This window comes from Strix uralensis, chromosome 3 (genome assembly GCF_047716275.1).
Source record: "Strix uralensis isolate ZFMK-TIS-50842 chromosome 3, bStrUra1, whole genome shotgun sequence".
NCBI classification, from domain to species: domain Eukaryota; kingdom Metazoa; phylum Chordata; class Aves; order Strigiformes; family Strigidae; genus Strix; species Strix uralensis.
The window spans coordinates 84369334-84387283 of record NC_133974.1 but is presented as its reverse complement, the minus strand read 5'-3'; the positions used below and the strand labels follow the sequence as shown (position 1 = coordinate 84387283).

General features: G+C 42.5%; 1 protein-coding gene and 1 long non-coding RNA gene across 3 annotated transcripts in view; one reads left to right on the top strand and one right to left on the bottom strand.

Annotated features, from left to right (window-relative positions):
• KCNK1 (potassium two pore domain channel subfamily K member 1) overlaps positions 1-11648 on the bottom strand; it is a 35758-nt gene extending 24110 nt beyond the window's left edge. The window contains exon 1 of the mRNA XM_074863150.1: positions 10736-11648. Within this exon, the coding sequence (XP_074719251.1) occupies positions 10736-11090 (355 nt within the window). The 5' untranslated portion in view covers positions 11091-11648. The remainder of the gene's footprint in view (positions 1-10735) is intronic.
• Positions 10862-14864, top strand: LOC141941073 (uncharacterized). Of its 2 annotated transcripts, none has more exons than XR_012628203.1 (3): positions 10862-10991; positions 11667-11844; positions 13833-14864. It is a non-coding gene; the product is annotated as an uncharacterized LOC141941073 (long non-coding RNA). The 2 variants fall into 2 exon arrangements; XR_012628202.1 differs by having other exon boundaries at positions 10865-11000.
• The last annotated feature ends 3086 nt before the right edge of the window (positions 14865-17950 follow it).

Sequence of the window (17950 nt, the reverse complement as noted above, 5' to 3'; positions counted from 1 at the left end):
TCATGTAGTGTTCACGGTTCTTTGCTTGCCCAACTGGAGTTGCAGCAGTGGACCAGAAGCCAGGTTGGAGGTCTGGATTTCTCAACAGATGTGCAGATGCATATAGGTAAATTAAACAATCTCATACCCTCACATAAGAGGGCTTCATTGCTAACTATTAATCATTCAAATGATTTCCAGCATTTTGCATTCATTTCTGTGCATCACTCTTACGGTTTACAGTCTTTCAAACAGTAACACAATGATACATCTTTGAGCCTTAGTCATTTTTGCTATACTACTGAGTCAGCATTCCAATACTAAATAAAAATATAGTAATGAAAATAAGTAAGAAGACATGCTGTGACATGTTTAAAATGTAATTGCCCATGAGTAAGTCATACAGCCTAGAGCTTCCAAAACTCTACAAGAGAAGGAAGTTCTCTGGTTTGGTTTAGGGTTTTCCCATTTCCTTTAGGCTGTAGGCTTCAAAGGGAAAGGTCTATGCTGTTCTTGTACAACACGCAGCTGGGTAAATAGCTACTTAAATAATATATACGGAGTAGAGATTTCACGGCCTTGTCACATTAATCTTTAATACAACAAGCAATTTTTAGGGGTCTTCTTCCCCTTTTATGAAGTGAGATGTATAGGATTGTCCAATGAAGTCCCCAAGAGTTAAACATTCAAGCTACTTCATTTTTTAGCAGATCTCTGAACACAAGGCTTTTTTTCACAACAGCTTTCTTTAAATCCATGTATAGTACGACCCTGCCTATTGGGGAGGAGGTGAAATAAGAATCTTTGCCTTGCCTTTGCATTTGTTGACTCTGAAGTAATGAACCCCCTTTCAAACTACATTGCAAACAAAGGAGGATACCTATTGCAGCTTGCCTCTGGACTTTGGCACGAATACTGCATGTTGCAATGTCTAAGCCTGCCAATCACATTTTAAAAGCTCGACTGAGCAAAATATGTGTTCACAGTGTGCCATATAGGTTTAAAATAACAAAGAAAGTAAAAGACCAAGTGTCACATAAGAGACAATTCAGTACAGGCTTTAAAATAAAAACGTGTAAGCCCCATTCTAGCCAGTGCTGCCATCATTTGAGGTCTTCTGAAAGAACACTTTTGCCTCTTAATGCTGAGAAATCGTCTCACATTTTAAAATAATTATAGTTTTAGTATGTATTTAGCCCTTGTGTGTGTAACAAAAAGGGAGAAGAACTTTCTGATACAATAGTAAATTTTACAATTCTTGTTGAGCTGGCTGCCTCCTTTTGCCTTGATGCAGGAGACCTTTTCCCTGCAATTCTGTGTTTAGCTTAGCTTCAGGATACTCATGCGTCACCTTTAGGCGCATTACTACAGAAAAGAAGATGCAAAAGCAGATGTGCACTTGTGACAGAATTCCCAGAAGGCTTTGCAGTTGTGTAATTTTCTGTAGGGCAGACTATTTTTTTTTCCCCAGCAGACCATGTGTTCATACTTTTAGTCTCACTGCATGAAAAAACTGGTACACAACTTTTACCAACATTGCAAGAAACATACAGAAGCAAATGTGTAACTTATTCACTATTTTAATGATATATAGTCGTATCAGCTAAATGCAGTGCCTTTACTGTAAACACTGCATGAAGAATATTTAACCTCTAAATAAAATATTTTCAGTAAAGTTGGGAAAAGGATTCCTTTTATGGTCATTTCAGCATACAACTAACAATATCATACAGCCAGTACAACAAAGAAACTAAGTCTCAAAACCTAAGTGCTGACTGAAATGAATTTTCTATTGCAAAAACCAGAATTCTGAAGCTAGATTAATCTATCATTAGAATTAAGCTTCTGCTTATAAAAAAATATGTAAAGAACAGTACAATGTATGTCTTATCTCTATCATTTCAATGTCTAGCTCTGGTTGGTCCCCCTCCTCCCCTTAAAACAACTCATATTTCTACTCTTAGAAACCATTAGTGAAGTAGCTACTGTTAAAGAATTTAAGGTTATTTAGCCGATTCGATTTAAACAGTCTTTAAATAATTGAAAGACACAGAAGCAGGTACTCACATAGCACATGTAGCATGAAATTCAGAGGTACATTTTAACCTTTTCAATTTAGCTTCTGGAATTATTTTTACCATCTTCAGAAAATACATTCAGTATGTGGAACACGAAATGCATGAGGAGCAAAGAGATGACAAAACTCTATTCTCATGGTACCAGTTCTCTCAAAAACTGCATTTGCAACAGTATTAAATTATGCTTAAAAACACTCTGTATAGCAGTTCTGATTACTCCAAAAGTTTTTGCTTTGTAGCAGTGGACAGTAAAAAGATGCAGAAAGCCTCTACTCCCTGTTAGCCTAACAACAGTCTGGATTCATGATTTTCAGGAGAAAGATGGAAAACTGCTATTAAAGTTTCTACTGGTAAATAGTACGCAACTTTGTCAGAGGGCACAGCCTCACTTTCTCACACGCAAGCAGAGCGGTACTCGGAAGACTATTAGGTTGGCTTGTTCCACTGGCAAAACCTGTTTCCCAGCCCAACCTCCTCCCCCAGCTGCTGCCAGGGAATACTGCCTGTGACCTCCTTGCTTCCGCATCTGCATCCCCCAGTTCCTCAAGGATGCTTCTGGCACAGAAGCTACTGGCACAGAATCCATTTAGAGTACAGACTATGGTAATACCGAGGAAGCATCAGTTAGTAAATGTTTGGGGTCTGGTGACAGCTGGTGTACCACTTTGATTCATATGTGCTTTCCCTGCAAGGAAGTTTTCATATTCTGTTTTCAGAGATGAATGTGGGTTTTTTTTTTTCTTTCCACAGGACAGAAAATCCATATGTTCTTGCAAAAGCCACTCAGATACTTTTCTGAAGCACAGCCACTTGAAAAGCTTTGCTCCACTCATTCCTTTCAGTCCTGGTCTTAACCAGGACCACATCACTGTTTTGTCCTCCTAAGAAACGCAATCTGTTTAAGGTTTCAGCTAGGTTCTTAAGTGAAAAAGCAAACTGACACATTTTTCCCAGGGTCTTCTGGGTCACCAGCAGTAACTACTCTAGGAGTTCAGTTGAATTTTGTACAAATATCATAAACTTCAAGCAGCTGAGCTCAGATCCAGAGAGACAGTAGGAATTTAGGTAGCTAATTCCAGAGACACTTTTTATTGCTATTCTTTAATCCTGAAGGCATCAAAACTCTCATAGGTATCCTAATTTTTCTCAAATTGCTAAAATTCCACTTCTGCACATGCCAAGAAACATCCTGGTCTTCATATGGCTTAGCAGCTCATGGTCTACTTTATAATTATGCTGCAGCAGTGGCTAAAGTAGACATTTCCCCATAGATCATGAGGTTCTTCTATCCAAAAACCCCATAGATTATTAAACTGATGATGCAGCAGGCCAAAGTGAAACAAAGAAAGAACAAAAAACAGCCAACAAATAAATGAAAACAGGAGAAACTACAGATTTGAAAGAAGACTTATTTTAAATTGCATCCACATAAAGTGAAAATCCTAGTCTGCAATGGTCAGGAACTGCAGGATTTGATTGTTAAGTTTTAGAAGTTCTGCTCTGGAAGTGTACACAACTTTTAGCTTAGGATTTGATTTGGAGATGTCAGTAGAATGGTAATAAGAATTCCAGCTTTGCAAAAGGATTACAAATAGAAACTTTTTAATGAAAAGCAATTTCTTGAGAGATTACTCTCTTCCTTTCAATAAAGATGTAAATACCACAGAGCAAAATAAAGCCAGAGTAATAATTATAAATAATAATAACGTAACAGGAGGCCATGTAATCCTATGACAAACAGCAAATAATTTTAACCTAGCTAAATCAGGAAAAAAACAGAGAAATTGCAAAGTTAATGTTTAAAAAAATGAGTCAATAAGCCAAGGGCAGAACACCATTAACTCAGTGCTGACCCCAGCTACACTCTGGGTATTATACCAAGTTCAAGGACTGGTTTTGTGGGGGGATTTTTGTTTTGTTTTTTTTTATTTCAGCATAGGAAAAATGACCCTAGACCTGACATAGGACTACAGGGACAGCAGCTGCAGTCCTTCACCTGTGGAGAGCTGCTGGGCTGTCTCCTTATCACTGGGAATTTAGCAAGGCAGGTAGAGCAGCGGGATGCAGAAGCGAGGACAGAGCTTGTAAGAGACACTCCATCCATCAGCAGCCAGCACTGCTCCAAACAATAATACGGTCATGCTAATCCACGGCTTCTCCAATTTCTGCCAGGAGATGGTTTTTACTACTCATTGGCCTGCAAAGCATAAACATCATCAGATTAGAGCTACTCTTGCCACCCTTTCTTTCAGCAAACACAAGCAGGAGTTTGGCACAGCTGATTGCTGTACTCACATGAGGAACCAGGAACTGCTACCCTGCCTGGAACACAAGACAGGACAGACCCGGATTTCCTCTCCACTACTGCCTACTTCAGTAGAGAAAACATCTCCTGTGTGTCCCTTTGTCCTGGACTCACGAGAGAGAATGTGACCGGTCTGTTGTCTGTAACTGTCAACTCTGGTAACTAAAGAGTGGCTTGCATCCTGAAGCACAGAGACTAATATCCTTTTGAAAAAGTTTATTATCATTAATTTTGACAAATACAGGTATTTTTGAGCTCTTCATACAAGATATTTTTGGTTTGTGGGGTTTTTTGTGGGTTTGCTTGGTTGTTTTTTTAAACTTGTTAAATCCCTTCTTTTCTTTGATTATTTGATTATTTTTTGATTTTGATGATTATTTTTTTAAAGTTTTCTTGAATGCTCCCATGTTTTTGTGTTGTAAGGCTGGGAGACCAGAAGCATCCAGTCTTTCTCAGTATTAGTCTATACATATTCATCTTTCTTCCTCTTACAGCTCTCCTAGATGGTAGTCTTTTGGGCTCTTCTTAAAGACAGCTAGAAAGCCTTAGTTCGGATCCTTGTCCTGAGAATGGCATTAAGCAGAACTCAACTGAAACCTCCCAGATCCCAGGAGACAGCATCTTAACCCTGGGGCCAGACTAGAATATGACAGCAGCAATTCTGGAGCTGCTCTATGCTGTATAAAATACAGGAATTTTCCCTGAGAGGAAAGCAGACACACAGGCAGACAGAATGACTCTATGACTTTGTGTTATACTACTTAATCCAAAAGGTGGGATGCCTGTTTCCAGGACAGGCTACTGATCTATCTAGAAGGAGACAGCCTAGGTGACAGCAGCTATGACTACCCTGTCCCAGAACACCCTGTAGCATTCAACCACTCTGCTGCAGCTCGGGTTCAAGTCCTTCCAGAAAAAGGAGGGAAAAGAATGTGGTTTCTCACATCCTAAGTCAGTGCCCAAACAGTTGGCTTATTGAATGTAATCCTTCTCCTCTGGCATCTTTCTCAACCTACTTCTTCATTTGCTTTGCTTTTCTTAGAAGCACTCCAGTATAAAAACCACTCTGTTGCAGAGCGCTGCACAATCTCGCTTTGTCTCCCAGACCATCCTAGGCAAATTACCTTTTCCTGTAGATGTCGTTGCTAAGTAACAAACAACTCTTAAAAGAGAAACAAAGTTCCTTCCCAAAGTTTGGCACCCCCACCCTGGTGTATAGCTGCAATTTTATCACACGTGCTTAAATGATCTGTGAGTGTTACAGTCAGAGCAGGAGTACAACGAAGCTTCAGTTTTCTGCTGGAGTCAGAGGGGACTACTAGTGAGACAGATCTGAGTTCAAACCATCACCAAGTTTGTACATTTTCATACAACAGGCAACAGAGAATCTTGACAAATCTCCAGACATACATTTAGTATGAATTATGAAATGTATTTATTTGGTGTATATTAGTGAGCTAATACAGGCATCCTCAGGGACACAAGCCACATATTCTGATGCCAGCAAAATAAAATATGCATTTTACATTAAATTCAAGTATGGGACAAAAAATTCTGTTTTCCTTAAAGCCTCTGGAAGCTATCCTCTTTCCAATTAAGTTAAATACTCATTCTTCCATAAGGTATGAAAGAACCAAGTAGCCTCTTCCACCTCAGGGCTCTACTGCAACAGCCTAAGACATCATGATGCTTTCATGGCATTCCCTAATCTTCCATGGATTTGTTAAGACCTGTATTGCACACTAATCACCCACTGGATGTGGGGTCTGTTCCCCTGAGGGGAAGAAAAGTGAGAAAGACCAATTATTGACAGAAGAATATGGAGAAAGTGATGGAGACTGACAGGTTTCTCCCTCATCTCTTCATAGGGACTGCACCTTCTTTTGCAGAACATCCGCTGACTCCAGCATAATCTCCCAGCCTGTTACTTTTCATAAATAAAGGCATAGTTTAGTTTCTCTTGCAAGTCATCAGTAGCAATGCTTATGACAATCAGACCTAACAGAAAATGCTCTTATGAATCAAATGATATATGCATGAACACCTCATACTGCTTGCCAGTAAGACTCATATAAGCTATTTAACTTGAATGCAAAACTTTCCCTGAAAGCCATGTTGTTTCTTTACGAGTCCCTCAACCAAGCAGTTTCAACAGTTTCAGTCACTGTCAGCATTTAGCTACAACTACTGCATAGATGCTCCTTACTCTCTTCAGAATACAGCAAGCAGAAATCTGAATTCAGCACATCATGGATCTTGGGTGTCACTCCTTGCAACGCAGCATAATACACCCATCCTCAGCACCCACATTGAAACGGGTATGGGCTAAATACCGGAGAAGACGCTGATACACAGTAACCACCTTGCAGACATCCACATTAGGGGCTTCAGAATACAGCGGTTGAGTACTAATAGCCCTCTCCTCCCTTCTCTTACCGTCTTGACTCCTGTGGCTCGCATGAGAGTCCAGCCTGATCTTAACCAAAAAATGAAAAACATGCATTGCCATCATAGAAGATGCAACTTCTCCACACCCTTCCTCTGCAAATCCCTAGATCAGGACAAGGCTATCCTAGCTTCCTTTTAATGTGTGCCTTGCCAACTATCACAACAGAGAAGGATCCAAAGAAGCTCTTTCTCAACATCCTTCTGGTATCCAAATGTTAAATGAAATCTACAGTCACATTTGTGATGGAGGCAAAATTACTCAAAGCTGGACAGTCACAATAAGACTTATGGTCCTTTTGCATAAAATGTTGTGGGGTATCCTTACACTGAGAAGACCCTTTCCAAAAACAAATATAAAAAAACCAGGCTCTAAATTCCTAAGTTGGCACCCCCTTTCCTTCCCCGTCTATTTTTCTTCAACAGAAGCCACTTTACTCTTCATATCTTGCAACACAATCAATATCAATTTCTTGTTTTATTCCACTCTGCTTCATGTAGTGCAGTATTCCCATATTGCACCAATATGGGATAAGGTCTTAGAGACTAACAGCATGCCAAGAACAGTGAAAACACGCTACCTGAGAGAGCGAGCATAAAAAATTACTTCATTTTTATTTTTAGAAATAGAACATATTCGTACAGATGGCCCCACAACAAAGTCAACCCGAAACAACTGCTTCAGCAAGATCATTCATGACATCTAGCACTGAGACAAGCAATGACCGTAGATGTGCATAAGGCCATAATTACAGAGAGTTTCCGAGACAGATGCTATTTAAATGCACACAATTGTATATTCTTAGTGTTTACGTTGTCAATGATTAATGACCAAATTGCTTCCTCTTGCACACTGCTCATATGGCATTCTGCATGACTGCTTAAGTTGCATAAAGAGGAATAAAGTTGTTAGAGGAGAAACCTGCTGCCAGTCACTTCTATAATCTGCTGAAGCCTCACCCCCAGTCCATTTCACTGCCCTTTGTTTGCCCGTCCTTCAGGCAGCTTGTGACAGTCCTGTGACAGTCCATGTGCAGCAATATAAATTGCTTTCAAGTAACAATTTGCCTTACTGTGTTTATTATGCAAACTCCCTCCATTTAAGAATTTTTCCAGATTCTTAACTGGCTTTATCATTTTCTTCAAGGATTTTGTCTAGTGAGTAAGCCAAAGAGTATAATAAGAATGGGAGGGAACAAGAAGTGGCGTTGGGGATGCTAAAATTAAACGCTTTCCCTCCATGCTTTATATAGAAAACTAAAAGGCTATGAAATAAGCCTTGTCCTCTGTACAAGGGGTAGGTGTGCATTTATTTACATGATGAATGACAAACTCAGTCAGCTGTACATAAGGCATATCCCAGTGTTCCCTGTAATTTCAGTCACACACAGAAGCAACCTTCAGTTGGTGCCATCAGTACCAGGGTTCTTGCGCTTACTGTACTCAGTAAAGAGAGCACGTTTCAGGTGGACAGTTTGTAATAATATAGCATTTTTTGAATGTTCAAACACTTCTGAACACCTGTTTGAGATGACCAGGCAGGTTCTGCTTCTTGCTTGTCTTTCATTTTAATGACCATTTCAAAAGACTTCAAAGATTTCTTGCGCAGGTGCAGAGTAAATTGGGGGGAAAAAAAATGAACCTCACCAGAAATCTGTGCACTCTGGGAAGAACTTGAGCAAGTGTTGGGCGTAATATATTTGTCTGGATTTATACTTGTCTACTTGTACAAGTTCTCATTTATATTAAATACAAAACAAGTGAAGCTAAAGGCCACTGCATAAAACAAGAAACAGGGATTTTGTCAAAAGGGGCCTGAGGCAAAGGACTATGGGACATAGAAGGAAGTACCAACCGTTTCATGCCTGGTCTTTTACATCAATGACTAGATGAACTTCAGTTTCTGAAATTCACAGAAATAATGATAACGCATGCATTTCGGATCTCTGTGTTTCCTAAGCATACGCCATTTAAGTGGAGTTTTCTAAAAGGTTTTCAATTTGGACAATGGTACCTTGTGTTTTCCTTGTAGGGCCTCTATGATCAAATCTGCTACCCATGCAGAGTCAGGTTATGCCTTGCCCTTAAGCAGATGTGCAGTGGAAAAGAGATAACTCTGCCTGAACTGTACCACCGAATCCTGTAGTTGTGTCTTAGCAGGCAGTACTGAAGTGTTACCAACCCAGTCCCATCCCGCTGTCCTGATGGTGAATATTTTTTGATTGATTCATCTCCAAAATCAATATTGCCAGATTTAAAAATAAGAAACTGCAGGGATTGTGGATTAGATTTTTGTCTGATTAAAAAAAAAAAAAAAAAGAGAAGCTACATACTCTACACTGTATGAGAACAAATAGAAAAGCAGGAGCTTTTTTAATATCCTTTTTTTGAAAATGTAGGTTATTATCTTACAGAAAATATAATCTGAATACAAAAATAGCTCTTGGACAAAGTAATTTACATTCTATAGTACCAGACAATGTGACTGATTAGGAATGGTAACAGGCATCATAAGGTCAATTCAGCACCTTAAGTTTAAAGCGCTTTATGGTTTTAATGAAAGAAAAAAAAGATTTACATGCTGAAGTATTATCGCAATTCCATGCTTTTCTCACCAGTAGTATTACTACACGTTCATTAATGCTTAGAAACTTATTCACTGAAAACATTTAACTGCCACAAGGATGTCACTTTCACTCTTCTTAACTCTAGTTATTAAGACTGGGGGGGGGGTGTGGGGTGTGTTACAGGGACACCCATAACCCTATTTTACTTTTTTTAAAAAAACAACCTCCTTACAACAAGCAGACAACCTGATCTGTATACTCAATGACAACTATTTTTAGGACAACCATTAGCTTGAAACTGGTCAGGAAGCACCAAAATAAGATCAAGTAAATTATTAAATGTCATTATTGATATCAGCAGATTATATTGCCCATAATAGAAAGAATGCTTACTTGGGGGCAAGAAAAAAAAAAAAGAACAAAAGCACTGCATCTTTTATAGTAGTATCAATGTACTGCCAAGACTCAAAGGCCTCTGGCTGGACTAATTTTAGGGTGATTCTTTTAAAGCTGTTCTTATTCGAGAAGCCCGTGTTACTTATTTCAGTGAGCCACATTCAAATCACCACAGCCCAGCGTCCCAGCACAATGCCTGTACTCATCCTTTAGGAGAAGGCTGTCTACTACAATCTTATGAGAAACGTGACTGCTATAAAAATCAGTGCTTACAGAAACTATGGCCAAAGGACTGTTTCCTCGAGCTTTTCAAAATATCTATGAAAATTGCAATTTGGAAGCAAGTAAGCACTACCTTTTAGTCTTTTACACGCAAATATTCGACCAAAATCGACGGTAAAGTGGGAAACTGAAATTTAACTTCATTATTATACCCAGGTTAGCAGTTGCCCCCCCAAACCCGGCTGAAAGAAATGCAAAGGAGACCAAGAGCTTAGGGAGACACCCTTAAAGGCGTTTAAAAGTTCGGAGAGAGAGGTGGGCACCTCGCCGGATTTTCAAGAGCAGCAAAGTTATCAAGGCGGGGGGGGGGGGGGGGGGGGGGCTGGCAATCTGGCTCTTAATGCTGAACTGGGTGGGTTTCCAAGCACGGCTGATGCATTTTACATCAAGTATTCCCCTCACACAAGAGAGTTTGGGAAGTAACGAGCGCTCCGGGGCCCAACCGCCGCCGCCCCCCCTCACGCCCAGGGCCGCGGGGCTGGTGCGGGGCCGGCGGTTGCCGGCCCCGCACCAGCCCCGCGGCCCTGGGCGTGAGGGGGGGCGGCAGGCCCCGGCCCCCCACCCACGGGCCCGGCTGCCCCCACGCCGCGGGAGAAGGCGGCCCCACAGCAGCCCCTCGGCCCTGAGGGGGTCCGGGCCTCCCCGGAAGGCCTCCGGCGCCGGGTCGACCTCCCTTCCCTTACCCGTGGTGGAGAGGACGGTGCTGGCGAAGAAGAGGGAGGAGGTGAAGTCCCAGTTCCAGTTGCCCGAGGCGTTGCTGAGCACCGAGACGCCGTAGTTGCTGGCCTCCAGCACCCGCATCAGGAACTGCTCCAGCTGCTGCTCCGAGAGGCAGGCGTGCTCCTCCAGGAAGCGCTGCTTCAGCTTGCCCAGCTCCTGGCGCAGCAGGTCCTCGTAGGGCAGCTCCACCGAGGAGAAGACCACGGCGCCGAACACCAGGTACAGCAGGTAACCCAGCACCAACAGGGCGAAGCACCAAGCGGAGCGGTGCTGCTCCACCAGCCGCACGCAGGAACTGCCCGCCAGCGACTGCAGCATCTTCCCCAGCCGGGGCCGGGCCGGGCCGCCGAGGGGGAGCTGGGGGTTGATAGCGGGGGGTGGGTGGGGGGGGTGCGTGGGGGAGCGCGGCCGGTGCGGCGGCCGCCGCCTGCCCTCTCTGCGGCCGCGGGCTCCGAAGGCGCGGAGCTGCGCTGATGTGGCGCTCACGGGGCGGCGCCGCGCAGGTACCGCGGCGGAGGGACGGCCTGCTGCTGCTGCCGGCCGGCCCGACCCGCCCCGGCCCCGCCGCCTCACGCCGCTGCCGCCCGTTAAAACGGCGCCTTCGCGCTTTCCCTTCGTCGTCGCCGGGTAACGCGTGAGAGCGCGAGGGGCCCCAGCCGCGGACCCGTGAGGGCGACCGAGAGCCCCCCCCTACCCCCCCGCGGCGGGGCGGGGTGGCGTGCGGCCGGCGCCTCGCCGGGGTTCCGTCCCCTTTCTCCCACCAAAGTGTCTGGAGGTTTCCTTGCCTCGCGGCTCCCTCCGCCCCTACAGTGAGAAGCCCCCAAACCAGCAATTCCTTCCTCTGGTTTAGGTTTGTTGGGTTGTTGGTTTTTTTTTTTTTTTACATTTCAAAAGGCAAAGCGGAAGAAGGTAACGCCAGAGGCGCAGCAGTGTGAAGCAGGAGGCTGAATTTCGGCTGGGGGATGTGAAACGTTCAAGGAGGAACCCCGATGGTGGGCATTAATGGCCTGCCTCAGATCCACGGGGACGAAACTTCAAAATGGGTCCTGTTTGGGGGTGCGGTTTGAAGCAGGTAACCTCCAGAAACTCCCTCCAAGCTGAGTGAGTCTTTGCTTCTTGGGCTCCTGAGACACTTACTTTTTAATAGTATGAAGTGCCCGGCTAGCGCTCAGAGCAGCGTCCATGACAAATACAAATGCACTGGCCAGTCGAACCAGTGATCTCCTGAAGTTTCACTTCAAACGCCTCTTTCTTCCTCCATCTCAAACTCTGGACAGCAATCATACGTTAACCCACAAAGAAGTTCCCCACCACGTGAAAAGGAGCAGTGAAAATTGTAGCTTCCCAAAGTGTCCCTTAAGGTGACTAAAGGCAGCTTCTGGTAAAGGAGAGCCAGGAGATTCCCTGGTCGCATCCTGCAGGGCTCTGCCGCTTCCCTTTCACATCTCCACTGGTGGCAACTTGTACAGTCACAAAGTAGTAGTTTGTAAATTAGAAACTTACTGGGGCTGACCCAGTGAGTTCGGACAGGGTATATCAAACCCAGCAATGTATCTTAAGCCGTGAGATGCCCCTCTAAGCTGTAAGGAGTAAAATGGGAAAAGAATACACAAATGAAAAGCACAAAACAATTTTTCATGCTAGAAACTGAAAACGATGTGTCAACATTTCCTTTTATATAACAGCTACACTAGGCTGTGGGATGAATCTGGCCTGGCAGAACAGCTCATCCAGTTCCTGGCCCATTCCCCACTGCCTGCTACAGCTGAGTTGTTCCAGGGGCTTAACCACTCTCCCCCTTGTTTCATGATCAGAATGTAAATGTGTTCATGCATGCAAAAAGCAGCTGCTTGAATGCTTGGTCGAATAGCACACGTGGGGGATGTGGTAGGTACCTGAGACAGGCCGGGCAAGCAGATTCTCGATGCCGTGCCAGGAGTGCACACATGTTCTAGCCTACTGATGTGTGTCTGTCATGTGCGTGCGTGTGCACTATTTGCATGCGCATTCAGTGATACAATCGGGGAGGGGGCACCATAGGCACTTGGGTGTTTTGGTAGGAAGATAAACTTTTCACCCACCGCTGAACTCCTGAACTCTTACAGGGTAAACGGTTCCATAATGCCTTCTTCATATGTATAAATCGTAGCACTGAGCAGAGGTGCAGCACAATTAAGTTAGGGGAGGGGCTTGAAATGAGCAAATGAAAAAAATCTGTGGTGTATATCCAGAAGTTCATTGACAAAAGGACAGACAAAGACAGATGTCACATCCCTACACCACCACTTCAGCACCTTTCATCAGTGTCAGCATCTCTTTAAAATGTATATTTTGCTGTAAACTAGTGATGTGTAGGAAAAAGGCGATCTAAATCAATAGCAATGACAATTAATAATGGATACTGTCTGAAAGAATGTAATGCAGACAAGTTTTTGAAGGGAGTATTCCAAACAAATGTTTTATTGCATTGAACTAAGACCACGTGCATTTAAGCATCATTACAGAGAAAGAGGTCAAGAAACCTCACTGGCCAATTTGGTATGCTTAGCTAACTCCATCCAATTACTTAATCACTTGTCCCCTCAAATTCCAAATGACTGAGTACCTCCATCTGTAATAGAAAAGCCATTTACAACAATATGTGTGACATACTGGGCTCCATTTTGATCAAGTGTACTCAGTTTGCCAGATACAATAGATTTCATAATACAATCCAATTTCTGGCAATATCTGGTAGGTACAGTGGCATTTGTGATAGGCAGTGGACGTGTCTTTGCTATGAAACAGGATTTTCCCAACCTTCAAGCCAAATATTTGTTTAAAGGTTAAAAAATATTTGCCTAAGAACACACCTCTCTTCAGTGGTGATAGGAAACTGTGGCTGGGTAAGCTGAACAGTTTTATTTACTGTCTTACTTCAGTTTTCCATTTTTATGAATCACTCATTCTCCATTTTTAGAAGTCTCTCACACTTGGAGGCTTGCTGGGCGAGAGAGAAAAGGAGGACTCTCTGCTGAACAGAACCTGCACTGCTCTTACAACTCGATTTTTCCCCCACAGGTTTTTGGAGGCGTGGGCCCATGGGAGACAACGGCAGAGCAGCACAGCTCTGTCACCGAAGTGTTCATGTGCTTGCTTCCAAAGCAAATGTGTGGACGGTCTGGGTTCTAGCCACCACTGTTTATGTTCATGTTTTAACTCAAAGCCCTTAACATAGATGATAATTTAATTACAGACTTCATTGGGATAGATGTGCAGAAAGGTGTCATAATGTTCAGATTTCTGACTTCAAGTGTATTTACCAGTATTTACCACATATAGTATCAATATTATATGTGAATGCAATTATGTCATTCCAGTTTTATTCCAGAGTATGCTATGTCTGTTTTCACATTGTTTTGCTAATCAAAGATCAAGCTAGTGAAGGATTCAGTGTACTGAATTCAGTGTTATATACTGTATAACAGAAAGTCACAAAATGCTTCAGCAAGGAGTGACTGAAATTCTGGAGCAGGCTGTTACAGAACAGTATTTTTCCAGCAGAAGTTTCATTCTACTGTGATCATCCCTCTTAATAAAACATGAATCCTGTTAATAAAGCATACCACATCATCGCATCACCCAGCCACTAGCTATGTTCAGGGATGGCTGGGCTACTTACTGCTGGAGAAATCCAGCTGCTAGCATAGTGAAGAAACCCACCATTGGTAGATACTGGTGCTCTCTATCACACCAAACTCCCCTCTGAGCTACAGAAAATGCAAGTACAAGCTGCCTGTCTATCAAGGGTAGAAGAGAAGACAGATGGTCTGATTCACCCATAAAACTCAAACAGAAACCACGTTTGTGTCCTGGGGTGCTAGAAACCATACTTAAAGTTAGTAGTCTCTCTGACTCTGCGGCCTGGGGAGATAGGATAACTCCCCTGTCACATCACTGGACTAGCAGCTTCTCTAGTGTAGTTCAGAGGCTGAGAAAATCCTCTCATACATTAGAAATGTAAGGCCCTCGCAGAGCTGTGTGAATCACTGATTCTGAAATCACATTTTCTGGTAGAAGACATGAAATTGAAATAAAGAGGTTTTGTGTTAATGGCAGCCTATTTTTCTCTGAGCTTTCTGGTTAACTAAAAAAATTCTTTTATTACTGACTGTCCTGGGCTTAAACCACGACACTGACACATTTCCAATGAAATGCTGAAGTGCTCCAAACACTGGAAGACAAGGAGATGGTGGCAGGCTCGAGGAAGATGACAGCCTGGTGACAGCCAGTGACCAGAGAGGGGGACCACTGTACTCTTGTCTTTTGTCCAGTGAGTGTAAATGACATTAGACAAAAATAGTAGCTTCAGTGAAAAGCAGCAATAGCTCAGAAGAGTGCTCCAGTGTCCTGAGACTGGCATACGCTGAATGGCGTACAGCAAAGAGGAGATTTGACGCTGGGGCTCTGCTGCTCTAATCACTGAGCTCTAGACCTCCCTCTAGAAGGGGAGTGTGAGTCTGGGGAAACACCCACATTTGGCACTGTTACTAATATCAAGACTATAAAATATTTTCATCACCAAAAAGAAATAACTGAAAGTGACTCAAATACACAGGAAGTTTCAAGTTGACTGAAAGGATTTTTTTTTTGGAGTAGTCTTATATCAAAATCACAAACATTTTGACATCAGTCTTAGAAGAAAATGTCGTTCCTCTCAAAAACAAAGTATAAATTGCACTGAAGAACCTCAAGTCCTGAGAAGCAGGGTAAATAAGATCAGTTACTAGGCAATACTTGTCCTGACAAACCTGTTCTGCTCTGGCATACCTATAGCATGAGCTCACAGTACAGTGAACAGAGGAGGTGGTGGTGGGGAAGAGTGGGATGAACCAGGACAGTGTGGGAGCCAGTAAACAGTTACATACAGAGAACATGAAATAGTATCAAAGCTGGGTCACCCTGTCAGCTGAATATTGAGTAGCAATAGGGAACTGATTTGTCTTTCAGGATTTTTCATCAAATTTGGCATGAGTATAAATTCAGTGGTTCTACCAAGTCTGAAGTCTGACTGATCTGTCCTAAATTATGCATACATAGATAGCCATAAGTGTGAGATTCTCTGAATTCACCTGCATTAAGGTTCCTGCCACATTTAACTGTTCCCATGAATATTTTTTTTAATGAAACTGAGAAGTAGAATCCTTCCTAATTTGCTGTATCTGTTAAATGAATGTTGCAACATAATACATTTCTTGTTGTAGAAGAAAATGTATCTGAACGATTGTTTTTGAACACTCAATTTGTGGGCTTTTGCAAATGTTAATATAAGGTCATCTAGTGGCTCTGATTGAATGTCATGCCCCCGTGGGCAGGCAGAATGTGGAGTTAGAAGAATCACATCCTCACAGACACCAACACAAACATAGTTAAGTTGAGAAGCAGTCATATGGGTTGCCATGTGTTCTGTTTCCAGTGGGTAAGGTGTTCTATTTTGGCTAAAGGGAATCATCTAGATTTAGGTCAAATAATGTGAATCTTACAAAAATTGAAACAACACAGCCTGACTTTATAGAAAAAAGTAATCTTTGAAGAGGAGATTCATTCCCATCTTAATGTGGTAGGAGGATGAAGATGTGATAGGAGAGTACAGACATATTTAGGTCTTTAAAATTTATCACCAAGCAAACTGGTGACAGTAGAAATATTGCTGTGGAAGAAAAAGACTCAGCGAAGTCTGTGTCCATGCCATTTCCAATATCCTGCCTGGCTGCATTTTACTTGAGAGGGAGGGGAGAAGGATTGAGATTTAGTGGCTTCCTGAAAAAGATCATTTAATGCTGTTAACTTAATGGTGCAACACTGGCCACAAAGGTTAAGACCGCTGATCTGTGATAGCAAAAGAATGAATGTGCCTGATTTGGGGGCTATATTTAGGGGAAGGTTTACGTCATGGCATAGTGTTACTTAGAATCAAGAAAGCTTATATGCATGGTCAGGCACAATTTCTTTCTCGAGTGAGTCATGCCTTGTTCAGCGTAAATGTAATTTTCCTTGGAGTTGTAGTAAGTATTCATATTTAACCAATGATTTCAGTGTCCGAGTGGAATAACTGATAGATAACTGTTTTAATAAGATAAGCATTTTATGTAATGGAAAAAGTAATTTCATGTATACTTGTCATCAGGTTTACCCAATGGCATTATCTAAAAAGGAACTTGCTCACTTCAAGAGGTATAGGTCCAGTGGTGATGAGGGCTGCATATAGGTACATGAATACATGCATTCATGTGTATACATGCATGTTTTTATATAATTATATATATATAATGTGCTTCCTCAAACATTTCACTGTTATATTCTAAGTTGTGCCATATCTTGGTAGAAAGGTAATTGCCCGTGATTTGTAGGATTGTGTTAATGCTAAAGGAATGTAGTAGCTCAAAGAATTCAGGATGTCAACATGACCGTATTAGAGCATTACATTAAATAAAATCCAGTGTTTTAAATAAAGTGACCTTGCCCTCCTAAGTCCTGTGCAGTCAGCCAGCAGAATCAGTCTTTTTAACCTCTTGTTCAAGATGTTGAAAAGAGGAAAACAGGTTAAGATACTTAATACCTTGTACTGAAGATAAAGGTTCACAAAATACTTTATATCTCTTCCTTCTGCTCTGTAGAATTTTTAGTACATCTTCCCCCTTCTTGGCAGCCTGGTGTTAAAGATGGTTATGGAGGGATATAAAATAATGCAGTAGCTGAGGTGGACTCAAACAGCTGTTGCAAGCCTCCCTCCTGATCTTACCACCTCTGGGACCAATGTTGGTTTTGTCTCAGAGATGTCTTGCTGGTTCTTGGGCACCCAGGAAATGATGGTGCCAGCAAAGCCCAACAGCTTTCTCTGGGTCACTTTCAAAACACACAGTCTCAGACAGGGTTATGCACTGAATGGCCTCTCTGTAATTACATTTTTCAGTAGTTAGGGCATATATCCATTATTTCCGTTTTTGTTTAATTGAGGCTCAGTCCCAGTTTCTTAGTTTAGTGCTGCCATTGGGAAGTATTGGTAGGTCCTTTTGCCTGTTTTAATTCAGACTGTATTGCCTTAGAATTTGTGTACTCGTATAATCAATTTTATGCAACAGGCTGAGTTGGACTTGTGTTACAGCAGGATGCGTAGAAGTAAACCTGGACCCAGCAGT